General features: G+C 36.3%; 1 protein-coding gene across 1 annotated transcript; it reads right to left on the bottom strand.

Moving 5' to 3' along the window:
* LOC135219447 (DNA replication licensing factor mcm5-like) lies at window positions 1–18,549 on the bottom strand. The gene is made up of 11 exons (XM_064256238.1): window positions 18,427–18,549; window positions 13,530–13,702; window positions 12,912–13,067; window positions 9,111–9,192; window positions 8,451–8,891; window positions 7,996–8,313; window positions 7,690–7,805; window positions 2,991–3,119; window positions 1,535–1,677; window positions 1,094–1,221; window positions 1–634 (listed from the first exon to the last, which is right to left on the bottom strand). The coding sequence occupies exons 2-11, from the start codon at window positions 13,619–13,621 to the stop codon at window positions 533–535; spliced, it is 1,707 nt and encodes a 568-aa protein (XP_064112308.1). The 5' UTR covers window positions 13,622–13,702; window positions 18,427–18,549; the 3' UTR covers window positions 1–532.
* Between the last annotated feature and the right edge of the window lie 957 nt (window positions 18,550–19,506).

Raw genomic sequence — 19,506 nt, forward strand, 5'->3', positions numbered from 1 at the left:
GTAATCACAGATTAGTTAACTACATCATCTAACAATGTTCTCTAGTGAAACAAGACTTTGTAGTCATCAGTTCAAAGATGTTCATGAAACCATATCAAATCCTTACATTACATATGAAAAATATTATTAGACACCATTACTTGATATTACATGAACTATTTCTCACTAAAAAAATAAAAAAAAAACTTTTCAGTTATTGTACAACAGATTTCAGTTCCCAGAAATTCAACTTTTAATACAAACGAAACTAATCTAATTAAAAGTATATATTTATAATTTTTTTTACATGAGTAGAAATGTTACCGACCTTATATGCATGCAAACAAAATTTTGTTAATATACTAATCAGCCAGATTTTTTTTTGTCAATTCTGCACTAAGATGGTGTAAATATAAAAAGAGCAAGAAAAATATGACAAATTACGCTTAATACTTGATTATTTTTCTGACCAGTCACTCACTGATTAGCATACCAAGTCTAATTAAAATGAAACTAGGAAAGTAAATACAGAATACAAGCTATCAACTATAGTCTACTTGATACGATACAGCATTTTCCTTTGCAATCTGTGCTGAACTTCTCCTCGCCGAATCATAAAGTGTAAGACTTTGTAGATGGCCTTTTCAGGATATTTCTGGGGATAAATGCATTTAATGTTAAGTCATTCAATCAAATTTTAAAAATATATTACACTAATTTCATCGATTAAGCTTATATTTAAAAATTACCCAACAAGAGATAATGTATAGAAGTGTGTCTTTCATGGCACACTACAGTACTTCAGGTTCTTGGTGGAATCATTTTAAGCATACAAAAAGTGCTGGCCTGAAAGATGCTCTTAATTGAAGAGTAAGAATTGGAACAAGTTATAAAATGTGGATAACTAGTATGAAACCAGGAAGCAATACAGTTGGCGGTGACTGATACCAAGAAGAACCTACGTACTGCCTATTTCATAAATAAAAGGAAGTTGATACTCTAACAGTGCAGAAAGTTAACAGTGGAGAGAACTTTCTTAATTATAAAATTAATTGGGTAATTTCAAAGAATAAAATGAAGCATTCAAATAAATGAAAAAGGCAGAAATTATCACCTGTCTAAGAAAATCTTGGACAATAGCATGTTCTGAGACCTGGGACCCAATGGCAAATCTTCTCTTCAACTGCTTTTCTATGCGGGACAAAACTTCTTGATCCTCTTCTGTTGTGAATCCCTCAACTCCTGCAATTGTAAACCAATTAGTCTGTAGATCATTATTTAATTGTATTTCATACAAAAATTGTATGCTATCAAGGGCAGAGATTGCCATTTCAACTTGGACAATATTCATCAAATAGAGAGAAGTAAAACACATTTTCCTTCTGAATTTATACATTATGATCTTTGCCACAACACAAAATTGGAAATTTTCCCATTCATAAAAATACTGATAAATGCACTACACATATTTTACATATCTGATTCTACAAGGCTGCTGGATTGGTTGAAAACATGACTTTAATAAGCAAATACACCAGGCAAAAAATATACCAACCTGTAAGAGATCCAGACATTGCTGCATCAAGGGTGGAAACCTGGAAAAGTCTTAAAGCTTCGTCAACATCTCGTTCTGTAGCAAATGGTTCCAATCTCATTTTAGCTAACGACTCTGAGATACGAACAATGGCCTCCAACTGTCTGTAATATAAGGAATATTGAAATTTCCAAGAAATTACTCTTACAATATATTACAAGGCACATCTAATTTTCCATAAAAGTGTTTATCCTAAAAAACAGAGCATGAAAGGGACTGCAGTGGAGGCAAGCCTCAGTGCCAAAAATTACTTGCATATGGGCCATTTGAGGAGAAACAATTTCAATGAGGTACATTCAAAACCTTCTGGATCAAACTGTTAAGAATAATTCAAATGTAACCAAAATCAAAAGTACAGCCAAGACCCCAAAACTACAAAAAAAGGGTAATTCTTCCACTAGCAACCAAAGAATCCTGCATTAAGAAGACAATCACTTAGCATGAGAACCATACAGCATGATGCTGCAGTCTGCCTTCTATTTGCATGTCATGACACAACTGTGTTCACAAAGAAAGCATTTTTTGGTACCATGACAAAGAATGCCACCTCACTATCACTGGGTAAAGTTTGTCTCAAAATCAACTTGTGGGAGCCAAAATGGAAAGAATGCAGTCCATGTTTTGTGAAATGTCCAAGCCAAAATCCAAAATAAAGAACAAACCTCTTCTAGTTTCCTAAAATCCCTGAGAAATGGATTAATTGTTCTGACATGGATAATAGTAGTCACATCATCTTTGGCTTAGAATATCTACAGAAGGGCATTTATGGAAAGGGATAATAATCTAAAAACTAACTGCAACAAAAATACCGATGTTAAAAACTAACAAGGATGAACTAATTAAGATGTCTAAAAAATATCTCATCTTTCCTTATATGTATTGAACTGATTTTAATACAGAAATTAGGCCAAAGGCTAAGCACTGGAACCTATGAGGTCATTCAGCGTTAAAACGAAAATTGACTGTAAAAGGTTTGAAAGGTGTAACAGAAGGAAAACCTGGCAGTTGCACTAGGAAACAATTATTAGGAGAGGGTGGAAAGTAAGATGGAAGAAAGAGAATATGAAAGAAAATATAGTAAAAGAAACGAAAGGGGGTTGCAGCTAAAGGACGAAGGGATGCTGCAAGGAACCATAACACCTACACTGCACCACATAATGCTAACCCTCTACAAGGTTGCTTAAATTGACCAACTTAAGTAGGAGCAGACTAGAGGTCATAATACAATAAATTATTGGTTGCCAAGATGCTCATGGCACATTGGAAGGAATAAATAAAAAATCAGAAGTATTTTCTATTGTTATTGCCACTTGGTCCTTTCCCAGTTTAGGTAACAGAATGAAGAGCAAACCATTAATATCAACATGCATCGAAAACAACAACAAAACTCCAAAACTGAACTACCATTAAGTATTACCTGACTGTTATGGGAATTGCCATTCGCTTATCACTTTGATTTTCAGCTTCACGAGTTCCTCCTCTCATCAAAACATATCTGTTCTTCAACTTTTCTCCAGCACTCTCCGACAGTCTTGGTCCACAGCGGCTACAGAAACAAAAGTTCTTATTGTATAAGTTAAGCAGAAAGGTATGGTAAAATACAATTAAAAATGTTAAATACATGTACCATGTGGAAGGGAAATAAAGCTAAAGAGTTGGGAGATGGATATAAGCTATATTATAGTGGAGCAAATAAACAGGTAGAAATGGAGTTGGCATAGTACTGTCTAGTGAACTAAAGAACTCGGTAATAGAAGTGCATAGAAAGAATGACCGTATCATCAGATTGAAGATATGTTATGGAGGAGAGATTCTGAATATTATAAGCGCATATGCACCACAAGTTGGTTGCACAGAAGAAGAGAAGGGAAATTTCTGGAGAGACATGGATGGAATAATGCAAGAACTGGAAGAGCATGAGAGGGTGATAGTTGGGGCAGATTTGAATGGCCATGTCGGAAGTGAAAATGAGGCGATTGGGCGGGTGCATGGGGGCCATGGAATTGGGAGAGAAACCCAGAAGGAGAGAGTGTAGTGGACTTTGCTGTGTCATTCGACATGGCAATAGTAAACACATTTTTTGAGAAGAAAAGGGAACACCTAATAACATATAGGAGTGGGGGAAGATTCTCCCAGATAGACTATTTCTTGTATAAAAGGATAAATCTGGTGGAGGTCAAGAACTGCAAAGTTATTCCAGGCGACCATGTAGCCCCCCAACACAGGCTGCTATGTATGGACTTGAAGTTGAAAAGGGAAAGAAAAACCAAAGCTAAAGGGATAAGGAAAATTAAATGGTACGAATTACAGAAGGAAGGGGATAAGAAGAGAGAGTTTAAGAGGAGGGTTTTGGAGGATATTGATATAGGGATTGAAGATGTTCAAGAATGGTGGGCACGAAATGCAGCAGTAATAAGAAGGCATGGAAAGGAGCTGCTAGGAGAGACATCTGGTATCATATGGGAAGAAAAGGATAGTTGGTGGTGGGATGAAGACATTGAGAAAGTAGTAAAAGATAAGAAGGAGCAAAGAAAAGATGGGAAGAGTCACAGTCAGTGGAAGACAGAAATAGGTACAGAGAGAAAAACAAGGTGGTGAAAAAGGTGGTAGCCCAAGCTAAAGCAAAGTCGTATGATGATGTGTATAATGAGCTGGGGACAAAGGAAGGATTAAAGAAGATGATGAAGCTATCAAAGGCTAGAAATAAGAGCACCAAAGATATAACACACATCAAACAAATAAAGAATCAAGAGGGTGTAGTGCTTAGAAAGGAGGAAGACATTGTGAAGAGATGGAAAGAATATTTCGAACAGTTGTTAAATGAAGAAAATAATAGACTAATAAGAGAGGATGGGCAAGTGAACATTGGCATGGTAATGAGGTTTTTCTAGGCAAGAGGTACTAAATGCACTGAAGAAGATGAAGAATGGGAAGGCAACCGGACCAGACATGATCCCGGTGGAGGCATGGAAAGCATTAGGAGATGAAGGAGTGGATATACTGTACGATCTTATGATAAAGATCCTTGAACAGGAAAAGATACCAAATGAGTGGCGTGGGAGTATATTGATCCCAATTTTTAAAGGGAAAGGCGATGTCCAAGAGTGTGGTAATTATAGGGGCATTAAATTGATGTCCCACACTTTGAAGATACTGGAAAGGATGATAGATGCTAGACTGAGAGAAGAAGTACAAATAGGTAAAGAGCAGATGGGATTTATGAAGGGAAGGGGAACAACAGATGGTATATTTTGTCTGAATCAAATAATGGAGAAATTCGGGGAAAGACAAAGGGACCTACATATGGTATTCATTGACCTTGAAAAGGCTTATGACAGAGTCCCGAGACAAGAGGTATGGAGGAGCCTGAGGGAGAAGATGGTGCCAGAGAAGTATGTGCGATTGATACAAGAGATGTACCGGAATGTATTTACCAGAGTGAGGAGCAGTGTTGGGGAGACAGAAGGTTTTGAGGTGAGAGTAGGATTACACCAGGGGTCGGCTCTGAGCCATTATCTTTAACATAGTGATGGATGTTATAATACAGGAAGTAAGGGAGACAGTACCATGGAACATATTGTATGCGGATGATATTGTTCTGTGTGCAGAGAGCAGGGAAGATCTGGAAGTGAAATTGGAAAGATGGAGACAAGTACTGGAGGACAGAGGAATGAGAATAAGTAGATCCAAGACAGAATATATGTGTACCACCACTGAGGGGGATGATAGAGAAAGTATTCAGCTTGGTGGAGAGCAAATAAGGAGAGTTGATAAGTTTTAAGTATTTGGGATCTTTTGTTAACGCTGGAGGAAGTATGGAAGAAGAAGTAAAACATCGGGTACAGGCAGGCTGGAACAACTGGAGAGCGGCCTCGGGAGTTCTTTGTGACAAAAGAGTGCCGCTTAGGTTAAAAGGAAAATTTCACAAGACGGTGGTAAGAACAGCAATGCTGTATGGTACGGAAACAGCAAGCATGAGAAAAGCAGAGCAGAAGAAGATGGATGTGGCAGAAATGAGAATGCTTAGGTGGATGTCTGGGGTAACAAGAGTGGAATAGGATCAGAAATGACTACATAAGGGGGTCAACTAAGGTGGTGGAAGTATCAAAGAAAGTGCAGGAGGGGAGGCTGAGATGGTATGGACACCTGTTGAGGAGAGATGAGGACCACGCTGGGAGACATACTATGGGAGTGGAGGTGCAAGGAAGAAGAAAGAGAGGGAGACCAAGAAAGAGATGGAAGGACTGTGTGAGAGGAGATTTACATGAGAAGGGAATTGATGAGGCAGAAGCGCAAGATAGAAATAGATGGAAACGGCTCATCCGAAACGGCGACCCCATATAAAAATGGGAAAAAGCTGGGAAGAAGAAGAAGAAGAGATATAAAATTCTCAATATTACAGTACAATGAATCCCCAAACAGTATGATAGCAGCCTGGCCATGCTACCAGAGTACAGGTGTGTTTTTTCTGCAATCTTTTGATGTTTCCACAGTGCTACAATTGTATAAATGAATAAGTAATAAAATTATGCCATGTTTTTAACCGAGTGAATATCATGCTCACCTTAATAGAGGAAAGTTTTTATTTGTAGGCCTAATAAAATTTATTTTTGAAGACAAAACATCCTTTCTTTTAAGGACAAATATATCTCTCTGTTAACAATAAATAACAAGTTTCTACTACCAATTTTTATTTATAAAACCCTGATGACAGGCGACAGTTTTAATCCTTCATACTGTCCATTTCAATGCTCACTTGGAACTAATAGTACAAGTAATTTTATTGTACTGTATAGAAAAATTTATATCAAATACGTATAAGATTTTAATAGAATGAAATTTAAAACTACTGAATTCTCTAATTGGCACTTTCAGACAGCATTAGTCTCAGAAGGACATTTGCTATCGCCAGCTATCTTACATACATATAAACACGATATTTGCATCTTGGATCTTAAACCATTTTCTTAAATGGGAAATTTTGCAAAGCAAAATCATTAACCAATAAGGAGTATACGTAATACAAATTTATGTCAAATCTCTTTCAAAAATTTAGATTGCTCAAAGGTAACATGAAAAGTTCTGAACTTACCAATCTGGCCATAGACATTTTGTGACTATCCCCTTTTCTGTTTTGGTTACAATAATGACAATATATGAAGAGGGTCTTACAAGCTATTGAATACAGATATCAATGCAATAATACATGCAAGCATAATGATGAGGATAAAAAACGAAGTACCATATACAATGCACGTGAAAGTTTACAAGCATTTGATACCTGATTATATGCTGAGCAAATTGTCAGTTTTGTAATTGTATTTTGCTATGTCCACATGAAATCTAATGAAAATTCCATCCAAATATTTGTGTGTGTGCACTCAGTGCTTATTAGAGATGTACAACAACACCGTTATTCACTTGGTAAGACAGGAAAACTTTCAAAATCCTTAAGCGATTCAAAATAACACATACAAGATACTTGAACTTATACCTTGTCTCTCACTGCAACCTTGCGTAAACTTGTAATATATTATACTTACTGATTAATATAATTATATTAATCCCGTTTTACTATATGCACAACAAAAACAAAATAAAAGTGACACACTGCAAAAGTGAGTAAAAAGACTCTCCAATTTAAAGTTAAATCTATTCACATCCCTCATATATATTGCAAAAAGTGAAAAACCTGTGTGATTCCCCTTTAAAAGGTACACTATTAACGTAAACATACATATTACCTAACACACTAGCTACCAACAAAACTAAATTGACTACTGCACCTAAGGTTAATATGCTATTTTGCTATATTTTCAAAATACAGGTATTTTTGTGGCTGCAGTCACAAAATAACGTTTTCTTGAGTATATCTTTTTCCCATTAACTAAACCCATATACAAGAAAACAAAACTGGTAACATTAATAATCTAATTAAACACAAATCTTAACAGAGAACAAACACAAACTAAAATCCTCAAGATAAAACTAATAATAAACATTTAGAAATGTGAAAACTGTACACCATTCTAAAATTGTTTTGTAACAAAAACGAAGTCAGTTTACATCTGAAAATGCCAAAAACTAATGCCACCTGCTCAACTTTAAAAAATTACCTTCTACAATAGCTAATGTATTTCTTCAAAAACTTGAGCGACAGTTCACCTTCCGGAGTTTCCTCTGCAGTTTTGAGTGCATTGAGATGAACATTCATGACATGCTTTGCCAATGTCTGTAATAATCAAAAGAGCTTTTAGAAAAAAAGGGGCAATCTTTAAAGTATGAGACATTTTATGTAAAATAATCAAGAGATTTTAGAAAAAAAGGGGCAATCTTTGAAGTATGAGACATGTTATTATAAAAAAAAAAAAACTATCATGCACAATTTTTACCAGCCCCACCCCTACAAAAAATTAGGCTACCGTGTCTCTTGTTTCATCATGCTCATCCTTAACAATGAAGATCATGTCAAATCGGGACAGGATGGTAGGCATAAAATCAATATTTTCTTCGCCCTTTGTATCATCCCATCGGCCAAAGACAGAGTTAGCTGCAGCCATCACAGAGCACCTTGAGTTCAATGTTGTTGTAATACCTGCTTTGGCTATACTAATGGTTTGTTGTTCCATGGCTTCATGGATGGCTACTCTATCATCTTCTCGCATTTTGTCGAACTCATCAATGCATACAACACCACCATCAGCCAACACCATTGCTCCACCTTCCATTACAAAATTGCGCTGAAAAAAATAGAAAATAGTCAAAATATTTAAGGATATTAAAAATGCATTTCAAAATTTCCAATAAGAAAAAAACTGCTCAATTTTAAATGCCTGCAAAACTATGCATATCCACAAGAAGAAAAAATAAAACTTACAGTAGCAGGATCTCTCATTACTGAAGCAGTGAGACCAGCAGCAGATGAACCTTTTCCTGAGGTGTACACGGCAATGGGTGCAACACGTTCAACGAACTTCAACAGCTGTGATTTTGCAGTACCAGGATCACCCAACAGAAGTACATTAATGTCACCTCTACGAGTCAATCCATCAGGCAAACGTTTGCGGGAACCACCAAACAAAAGGGAGGCCACAGATTTTTTTATATCCTCCGAACCAAAAATACTTGGAGCTATACTTCGAGCAATCCTCTCGTATACGTTTTCTGACTGAGCCAGACGACGGAACTCTTCTTCCTCAGAAGATGTGATGCTAACGCCAGAGGAATAACCATGGCCTTCCTGATCAATCTGAATACCAACCACTCTCAAATATGGAGCTCTGATACCAACTGTCACTTTGTCACGAATGTTCCTTTGCTGTCAGAAGAGAGGCAAAATGATCCAATGGTGTAATCAAGGAATCATTAACTTACAACTAATTCAGTCAGTAATATTTAATGAAATTTACAGCAAAATAAAATCACCACAATTATGATATGACACAATTTTATCAGCTAATAAATACACCTAAAAGTACATGGATAAACTTTCATTCTCAAATTAATAATCTTCATTTATAATAACAGGGAGGCCTACCTTTGGTTTTCCAATTTTCTTGATAGAGTAAATGCCAAGTACTGTTACACGATTACCAGGAACAACACGGTCACATAATGCCCTGTAAAAAAAACATAACCCTTGAACAATTATTCTTAATTAATGATAAACTGCCTAAAAATCAGAACTTTTACTTCCCATTTCTGTCAATGAAGAATAAAACTAGGCAATCAGATTAGAAGAGACCAGCGTGAATGCTAAAAAATGCACTAGACCAGGGCAGCACTAATGCTGAGAACCTCATGGCATTCTAATTACTAGATATTAATCTTTATAAAGTTGGTGGAAAAGAAATAGCGATGCTTTAAATGTTCTATCACAAAACCAATCAGTTGAGCTATCAAGGAATTTGAGGTTTGTTGCTGTAGAACACTATTAAAACACTAATTAGCTGGTCCACCATCGTAAAGCAGGAAATCCTAATCGGAAGAGACAGTTTTATATTCATCGGGAATAATCATCTCGTAAGTTGTTTGGAAAAAGATGCGGAGCATTTCCAACATGCCTGTACCTTCTTACTGTATCCCTAATACATATGGTAAATGGATTAAAAATTCTCATACTCCAGATATGTTCTCAATTACCCAAGAGATGATTTTTGGGTAACCTCAAGAATTTGTAGCATTCTCCCTAATTTCACTTGCAGAAATAAAGCATTTGTCAGTTAATATCGGGATCGTGGTTTCCATGAATTTCACTAATACTTCTTAGCATAATTCTACTTTGGCTTTGCAGTTTTTGTCAATGGGGTTCACATTTGTATAATACTACTTGACAATGCTTGGTGCTTAATTAGATATTAACCCTTTAATGCCGAAGCGGTATTTTAAAAATCATCTCACTTATGCCGGCGGCGTTCGCAAGTGAGCACCGAAGCAGAATTTTTTTTTTTTTTTAAATCACAGCACACTTAGTTTTAAAGATTAAGAGTTAATTTTTGGCTCCTTTTTTGTCATTGCCTGAAGTTCAGTATGCAACCATCAGAAATGAAAAAAAATAACATTATTATATATAAATATTGGGATATATGACAGCATGAAAATTTTTTTGTATATATAATTGTATACAAATCGCGCTGTGAGCAAAATGGTTAAAGTTAACAAGTTAATTTCTTTTTTTTTTGTATTATACACTAAATTGCAATCATTTTGGTATATAACACATTGTAAAACGATCAAGGCAACAAAGAGAAAATATCACAAAATGATGCATGAATTCGTAACGTGCGGACGTAAAAAAAAAGCTGTTTTCAAAAATTCACCATAAATCGAAATAATGTGCTAGAGACTTCCCGTTTCTTGCAAAATGAAGGTAATTGATTGAATATTACTAGACTGTAAGTGTTGGAATTTACAATTGCAGTTTTTGACCATTTCGGTCGAGTTAAAGTTGACTGAAGGACGAATTTTTTCTATTTATCGTTATTTATATGAAAACATTTCAAAACTGATAAAAGCTACAACCATGGGTTGTTTTTCGTTGTATTCTACATGAAATTGCGCACATTTTCATATATAAAAACTTTATGTAACGGCTAATTTAAAATGGTGCAAACATTACGACAATCACGACTAAAAAATTTATGATTTTTTTGTAGTCATCGTAAGGAAAAAGTTTATTTCATAAATTCACCATAAATCGAAATATTATGCTAGACTTCCAATTTGTTGCAAAATAAAGGTAAATGGTTGAATATTACTAGAATGTAATAGTTTTAGCTTACAATTGCGTTTTTTTATCATTTCGGTCAAGTCAAAGTTGACCGAAGGTTGAAATTTTGGCACTTATCGTTATTTATATGAAAATATTTCAAAACTGGTAAAAGCTACAACCATGGTTGTTGTTTTTGTTGTATTCTACATGAAATTTCATACATTTTCGTATATAAAACTTCATGTAACAGCTAATTTAAAATGGTGCAAACATTACAACAATCGGACGAAAAAATTTATGATTTTTTTCGGAAGAGTTAACGCGCGACGTAAGGGGGAAAAAAAATTTTTTTTTTCCCATAAATTCACCATAAATCAAAATATTGTGCTAGAGACTTCCAATTTGTTGCAAAATAAAGGTAAATGATTGAATATTACTAGAATGTAAGAGTTTTAGCTTAAAATGTGTTTTTTTATTTTTTTACCATTTTGGTCGCGTCAAAGTTGACCAAAGGTTGATATTTTAGCACTTATTGTTATATGAAAATATTTCAAAACTGATAAAAGCTACAACCATGGGTTATTTTTAGTTGCATTCTACATGAAATTGCACACATTTCCATATATAAAACTTTATGTAACAGCTAATTTAAAATGGTGCAAACATTACGACAATCGCATGTATGATTTTTTCGGAAGAGTTACCGTGCGGACATAAGGAAAATGTTTTTTTTTTTAATTTCATAAATTCACCATAAATTGAAATATTGTGCTAGAGACTTCCAATTTGTTGCAAAATAAAGGTAAATAATTAGATATTACTAGAATATAAGAGTTTTAGCTTACAATTGCGTTTTTCGACCATTTCGGTAGTCAAAGTTGACTCAAAAATGATAAAAGCTACAACCATGAGTTGTTTTTTTATGTATTCTACATGAAATTGCACACATTTTCATATATAATACTCTATGTAACAGCTAATATAAAATGGTGCAAAAATTATGTCAGTGACGAAATAATTTCTGAGATGTGTTGCTGATGCTTTTTAGTGCGAGAAGAAAGAAATTCGCGCTTGCGCGCATCGGTAACGATTGTAAACAAAACAACGCCTTGATCCGTGAGCTCCCAGCATCCCCCAAGGCGCGTGATTCAAAAGTTTTACGCCTAGTATGCCTATAACTATTTTTCCGCGAATTTTTAAAAAAACTTTTTTCCGTCGACGTAACATACGTCCAATCGGCACCCGACAGAATTTTTGTCAACGTTTAATACATCCAATCGTCGCTAAAGGGTTAACCATTAAGATGCAGTTAATCTAGACAGTAGACTTTTAATGAAGGCCATGAATGGGAGTAATGTCAAGTTAAACTCAACTTAGATCACTGAAAGATATTTTGACAGTTTTGAACGTACATTCGATAGTTTGAGAAAGAAGTAAAGACTTTATTCAATGGGTAATTATACATCTTTAGAATTATGTACTCTGAACAATTAAGTTTCCTTGTTATAAAAATCTTTAAAATTATTAATTTTTCAAGTTTTATATGCTCGAGTCTATTTCAGAAAAACTTCATGTTTTTTTTTATAATGGTAAGCAATTTCTTTGCACACTACATTCCAGTATGCAATATGGTTGTTATCCTAGGTGGCAGTTATCTGGACAACATTCGGATACAAATATGGTATCACTGTTTAGCACATAATTCTAAAAAGCTAAGCATTTTATAAAGCCTTATATACACACACAAGTTCATACCATGACAACTCGCTGTTTGCATTTTCTCAGCTGGGTTTATATGGATAAAAGTTGATTTTACTGATATAGAATTATTCCTCAAATAGGCTATTTTTTATAGATATGCCAATAATATATAAGGCAAAAATGGTTTTATTACCTTTATCAGTTTTTCATAAAGTGAATCTTTTCACGTATGTCAGTGGTTATTGCACAGAGGTCGAGCTTAGCTTACCGATAAACATAACTTAAAATTCAAGGCTTGATTTTTAGAATGGTAGTATAAATGACCCCTCAATTTTTAGGGGAGAATTTTAGGACTTAAGTCGTTTTGTGCGCTGAAAAACTCATTATAATAATAAACCTAAGTATAAAATCATAAACAATACTCACCTATCAATATATAACTGTAGATGACGAGGCATTTCACCTTGTGGCAAATTTTCTGGTACTTCTTGCAGTTTGAGAACCTGATAATCAACACAAGCACACTTGTCTGGCACAATGAAAAATGGATCCAGAGGGCATTTTGGTCTTCCAGCTTGTTCACTGCAACAGAAGTTTAAGAATCAAAATACTTTAACTGAAAATCCCTCTATGAAAGACTTCACCAGACATTTCCCAGAATTCCTGTCAAAATGCTTTACCAGATCTTTCCCTAACTTCCTAGAGAAATACAGATATATTAACTTTGGAAGAGTATTACAGGCAGGCTTATGATTAAAATTTACTTACATTGACGCAAAAGTTTTATAATCAAGAACAGTGCACAATTATCTTGAACAAAAAACCAAACCCTCTACCTATATTACACTGTTTGGTGACAAAGCTGATTAACAAAAGTAACATATATTACGGACTGTTGGGTGACAAGCTGATTAACAAAAGTAACCTATATTACTGACTGTTGGGTGACAAAACTGATTAACAATAGTAATCATTTATGTAATATTCTTTCAACATCATAACTCCCTATAAAGCAACTGAAAAACTGTACATCATCTATCTTACGTGTTACATTTCCTTGGTAGCTGATAGCCTTCAAGACCAGGCTTCACTTGGATATTAGATATGGTGGCTTGGCAAGAACGACACTGGACCATTAATGTCTGCGCCTTGGCCTTCACTCCTGATGCAGCAACAACTATGCCAGCAACTTTCACCAATCGGCTAACTTCTTCTGACTAAGGGCAAACCACAAGAACATTCTATTTGATTTTGTTTTTGACAATCAAATTACTATATAGCAATAAGTATGTTGAATGCTATAGGCACTGCTTTTAACTCTCAATGATAGTAGTCTATAATGTAACAAAATTTATGTCAATCAAATTATTTGGCAATCTAACAAAGTCCCAAGTATTCCTTAACAACAAATTTCAACACTTTACTATGGCATGCTTTTAACCATTTGAAACTTTTCTTCAAAGCCAAATAATACAATGACCACAAACTGCACTAGTCCATGTTTAACCTGAACTTCTCAAATGAACAAAAGGTGAGGGAATAATTACGAGCAGCAACAGGCATTTGGCTATCATGTGGCACAATAATAATAATAATAATAATAATAAATAATAATAATAATAAGAGGACTGGCACAACAAACCAATGCACGGACAATACATGAGACAGACTAAAGAACTAGCCAGCGATGACAATTGGTAATGGCTACAGAGGGGAGAGCTAAAGAAGGAAACTGAAGGAATGATAACAGCGGCACAAGATCAAGCCCTAAGAACCAGATACGTTCAAAGTACGATAGACGGAAATAACATCTCTCCCATATGTAGGAAGTGCAATACGAAAAGTGAAACCATAAACCACATAGCAAGTGAATGCCCGGCACTTGCACAGAACCAGTACAAAAAGAGGCATGATTCAGTAGCAAAAGCCCTCCACTGGAGCCTGTGCAAGAAACATCAGCTACCTTGCAGTAATAAGTGGTACGAGCACCAACCTGAAGGAGTGATAGAAAAACGATCAGGCAAAGATCCTCTGGGACTATGGTATCAGAACGGATAGGGGGATACGTGCAAACAGACCAGACGTGACGTTGATTGACAAGGTCAAGAAGAAAGTATCACTCATTGATGTCGCAATACCATGGGACACCAGAGTTGAAGAGAAAGAGAGGGAAAAATTGATAAGTAAATCCAAGATCTGAAAATAGAAATAAGAAGGATATGGGATATGCCAGTGGAAATCGTACCCATAATCATAGGAGCACTAGGCACAATCCCAAGATCCCTGAAAAGGAATCTAGAAAAACTAGAGGCTGAAGTAGCTCCAGGACTCATGCAGAAGAGTGTGATCCTAGAAACGGCACACATAGTAAGAAGAGTGGATGGACTCCTAAGGAGGCAGGATGCAACCCGGAACCCCACACTATAAATAACACCCAGTCGAATTGGAGGACTGTGATAAAAAAAAAAAAAAAAAAAAAAAAAAAAAAAAAAAAAAAAAAAAAAAAAAATAATAATAATAATAATAATAATAATAATAATAATAATAATAATAATAATAATAATAATAATAATAATAAACCAAAGGAAGAAATGGACAAGAGAAGAAAATAAGGAAATATGGAGATGCTACATCAGAAGCAACCCGACAGAGAGAGGATATAGAAGCAGCTTGGTCAACATCTGGAATGAGAGGAATAACACCCAAGTAAGAAACATAAATAAAAAGAACTGGCTCTCCCCAACAGAAAGAGAAGAACTGGAAAGGGAAATGTCACACGACAACGAATTAAGACGAAGACGAACTGAGACTATGCCACAGAAGACGACAGGGAGGATGAGGTATCAAACAAAGACTCACGAAGAAACACCGACGAAGTAACAGAGAGGACGGAATGGGATGGGTAGAAAAGATTAGACAATGGATGGAAACCAGATACAGAAAGAACAAAGATCCCCTCCATGAAAGCCTACAACACCAAGAAATTAAGAGAAAACAAGTGAGGTCAATGAAATAATGGGCATAATACACACCACCAGTATCACAGAAACAAATAACTTGGCATATGCAGGAGCAAGATTAGTAGCAGAACTGATGGGGATACGACCACCAAACACCACCAGCACCAACCAACCCCAACAGAAACCAAACAGCAACCTCCTTGGAGAAGGCCCCTGTAAAAGCAAATAATGGTGATGAGATCTGACTTGAGTAAACTGAAAGAGATGGCAGAAAAAAGGCTAAGAAGCAAGAAAACAAGGGAGGAACTCAACGAGAAATACAAAGTACAAGAGAGGGGACTAAACAACACAATAGAAGATGTAAAACAGAGGCTTAAGGCCAAAGCACATAAGATCCAACGGTACATGAACAGGAATAAGGGATATCAACAGAACAAACTATTCGGAACTAACCAGAATAGACTATACAGCCAACTAAGAGGGAAAAACAACCACCAAGAAATTCCTGAAGCCAAACAAGTAGAGACTCTGGGAAAACATATGGAGCAATCCGGTAACACAACAATCATACAACATGGCTCCAGGAAGTCAAGGAAGAAGAAACAGGGAGAATAAAACAAAGATTCACAGAGATCACAACAGACACAGTCAGACACCAACTAAAGAAAATGCCCAACTGGAAAGCCCCAGGTCCCGATGAAGTCCATGGATACTGGCTCAAAAAACTTCAAGGCCCTACACCCACGAATAGCAGAACAACTCCAGCATTGTATCTCAAATCACCATGCACCCAAATGGATGACCACAGGAAGGACATCCTTAGTACAAAAAGACAAGAGTAAGGGAAATATACCAGTAACTACAGGCCTATCACCTGCCTACCAATAATGTGGAAGTTACTAACAGGTATCATCAGTGAAAGGCTATACAACTACCTAGAGGAGACAAACACCATCCCCCACCAACAGAAAGGCTGCAGAAGGAAGTGTAGGGGCACAAAAGACCCGCTCCTGATAGACAAAATGGTAATGAAGAACAGTAGAAGGAAAACCAACCTAAGCATGGCATGGATAGACTATAAGAAAGCCTTCGACATGATACCACACACATGGCTAATAGAATGCCTGAAAATATATGGGGCAGAGGAAAACACCAACAGCTTCTTCAAAAATACCAATGCGCAAACTGGAATACAATACTTACAAGCTCTGGAATAAGACTAGCAGAGGTTAATATCAGGAGAGGGATCTTCCAAGGCGACTCACTGTCCCCACTACTCTTCGTAGTAGCCATGATTCCCATGACAAAAGTACTACAGAAGATGGATGCCGGGTACCAACTCAAGAAAAGAGGCAAACAGAAATTAACCATCTTGAAGTTCATGGACGACATCAAGCTGTATGGTAAGAGCTCAAGGAAATAGATACCCTAATCCAGACTGTAAGGATTGTATCTGGGGACATCAGGATGGAGTTTGGAATAGAAAAATGCGCCTTAGTCAACATACAAAAGGGCAAAGTAACAAGAACTGAAGGGATAAAGCTACCAGCTGGGAGCAACATCAAACACATAGATGAGACAGGATACAAATACCTGGGAATAATGGAAGGAGGGGATATAAAACACCAAGAGATGAAGGACACGATCAGGAAAGAATATATGCAGAGACTCAAGGCGATACTCAAGTCAAAACTCAACGCCGGAAATATGATAAAAGCTATAAACAAATGGGCAGTGCCAGTAGTCAGATACAGCGCAGGAATAGTGCAATGGACGAAGGCAGAACTCCGCAGCATAGATCAGAAAACCAGGGAACATATGATAATACACAAAGCACTACACCCAAGAGCAAATACGGACAGACTATACATAACACGAAAGGAAGGAGGGAGAGGACTACTAAGCATAGAGGAATGCGTCAACATCGAGAACAGAGCACTGGGGGCAATATCTGAAAAACCAGTGAAGACGAGTGGCTAAAGAGTGCATAGGAAGAAGGACTAATAAAAGTAGACGAAGACCCACAAATATACAGACAGGAAAATGACAAACAGAACAGAGGACTAGCACAACAAACCAATGCACGGCAATTCATGAGACAGACTAAAGAACTAGCCAGCGATGACAATTGGCAATGGCTACAGAGGGGAGAGCTAAGAAGGAAACTGAAGGAATGATAACAGCGGCACAAGATCAGGCCCTAAGAACCAGACATGTTCAAAGAACGATAGACAGAAATGACATCTCTCCCATATGTAGGAAGTGCAATACGAAAAATGAAACCATAAACCACATAGCAAGCGAATGTCCGGCACTTGCACAGAACCAGTACAAAGAGAGGCACGATTCAGTGGCAAAAGCCCTCCACTGGAGCCTGTGCAAGAAACATCAGCTACCTTGCAGTAATAAGTGGTACGAACACCAACCTGAAGGAGTGATAGAAAACGATCAGGCAAAGATCCTCTGGGACTATGGTATCAGAACAGATAGGGTGATATGTGCAAATAGACCAGACGTGACGCTGATTGACAAAATCAAGAAGAAAGTATCACTCATTGATGTCGCAATACCATGGGACACCAGAGTTGAAGAGAAAGAGAGAAGAGAAAGAGAGAAGAGAAAGAGAGAGAAAAAATGGATAAGTATCAAGATCTGAAAATAGAAATAAGAAGGATATGGGATATGCCAGTGGAAATCGTACCCATAATCATAGGAGCACTAGGCAAAAATCCCAGATCCCTAAAAAGGAATCTAGAAAAACTAGAGGCTGAAGTAGCTCCAGGACTCATGCAGAGGAGTGTGGAATCCTAGAAACGGGACATAGTAAGAAAGTGATGGACTCCTAAGGAGGCAGGATGCAACCCGGAACCCCACACTATAAAATACCACCCAGTCGAATTGGAAGACTGTGATAGAGCAAAAAAAAAAAAAAAAGAAAGAAAGTAATGATAAAAATAATAATAATAATAATAATAACAAACCTGGAGGTTGCGGACATCTACTGGGTGGGATGAAGAAGTTAGCAGAATCTGGATGTCCTCCACATTTTCTTCACCAAGAGGTCGTGGTGCTGTCACTTCATCAGCCACTTCCTTTGCTGCCTCTTCAAACTAAACATATAAAAATGAATTAAAAAACTTCAACTGTATTAAATTAGACCATGAATATTATCCACTAAACAAAATTTTGTGGAAATTTAACAGGACCTAGATAAGGAAAAAAATTCCCAATATACTCTACAACAAACTATCCACCATTATACTACATTACCTTATACACTTTCACTGAAAATAAAGTAGTCTTTATGGTCCTAAACACTAGTAAGAAAAAGGATAAGCTGTACAGCAGAAAAACAAAAAACAAATCTGCCATGTATTAGGTAACAGTACAAAAATACTTACAAGAGGGATATGTTCTGTAGGTGATTTCTTGAGTTTATCTGCAAGGGTCTCGTCAAAACTGGCAATATCTTCAATGGCAACTTCCAAATAATACTGGCGAAGGTTATACTGGTGTTTTAAGGAATCCCTGAAGGAAATATTTTAATCAAATAAATTTCTTTCCTAAATAAGTCAGGTAAGGACCATTCAGCTTAACTTTTGAAACTTCATTCCATAACGTTCTATGTACGTATATGCTATTGCCAAAGGGTAAATGAAAACTATGAATTATTAAGACTAGAAAAACAGCATGACAATTTCTTACGACACCAAATTACAGTAAATAAGATGTTAGATGATATCCTGACAGGTTTCTCCTCGGGAAGTGCTAAGCAATAATCAGCAGTGAAGATCCTTTATTCGTTTGTGATAAACATTTAAATAACACATAACTCAAACTTACCCGGCAAAGACATCACACCCGAAAAAAATTCAAGCAAGCAATCAATCAAGTAGGTGAGGGGTGTTTTCTAGAGGAAAGGTGCAAACTACCAAAGGGCATAGCTACTACCACTTTTCTCATAGGTGGAATGACCTCCAGGTAGGCAGAATATATCCTAGATTCCTATGTTAGATTAGATAAATCCCTGGAAATGCTATGGACACCTTTTCCTGTTTTTT

The sequence above is a fragment of the Macrobrachium nipponense genome, chromosome 1, assembly GCF_015104395.2.
Source record: "Macrobrachium nipponense isolate FS-2020 chromosome 1, ASM1510439v2, whole genome shotgun sequence".
NCBI classification, from domain to species: Eukaryota; Metazoa; Arthropoda; class Malacostraca; order Decapoda; family Palaemonidae; genus Macrobrachium; species Macrobrachium nipponense.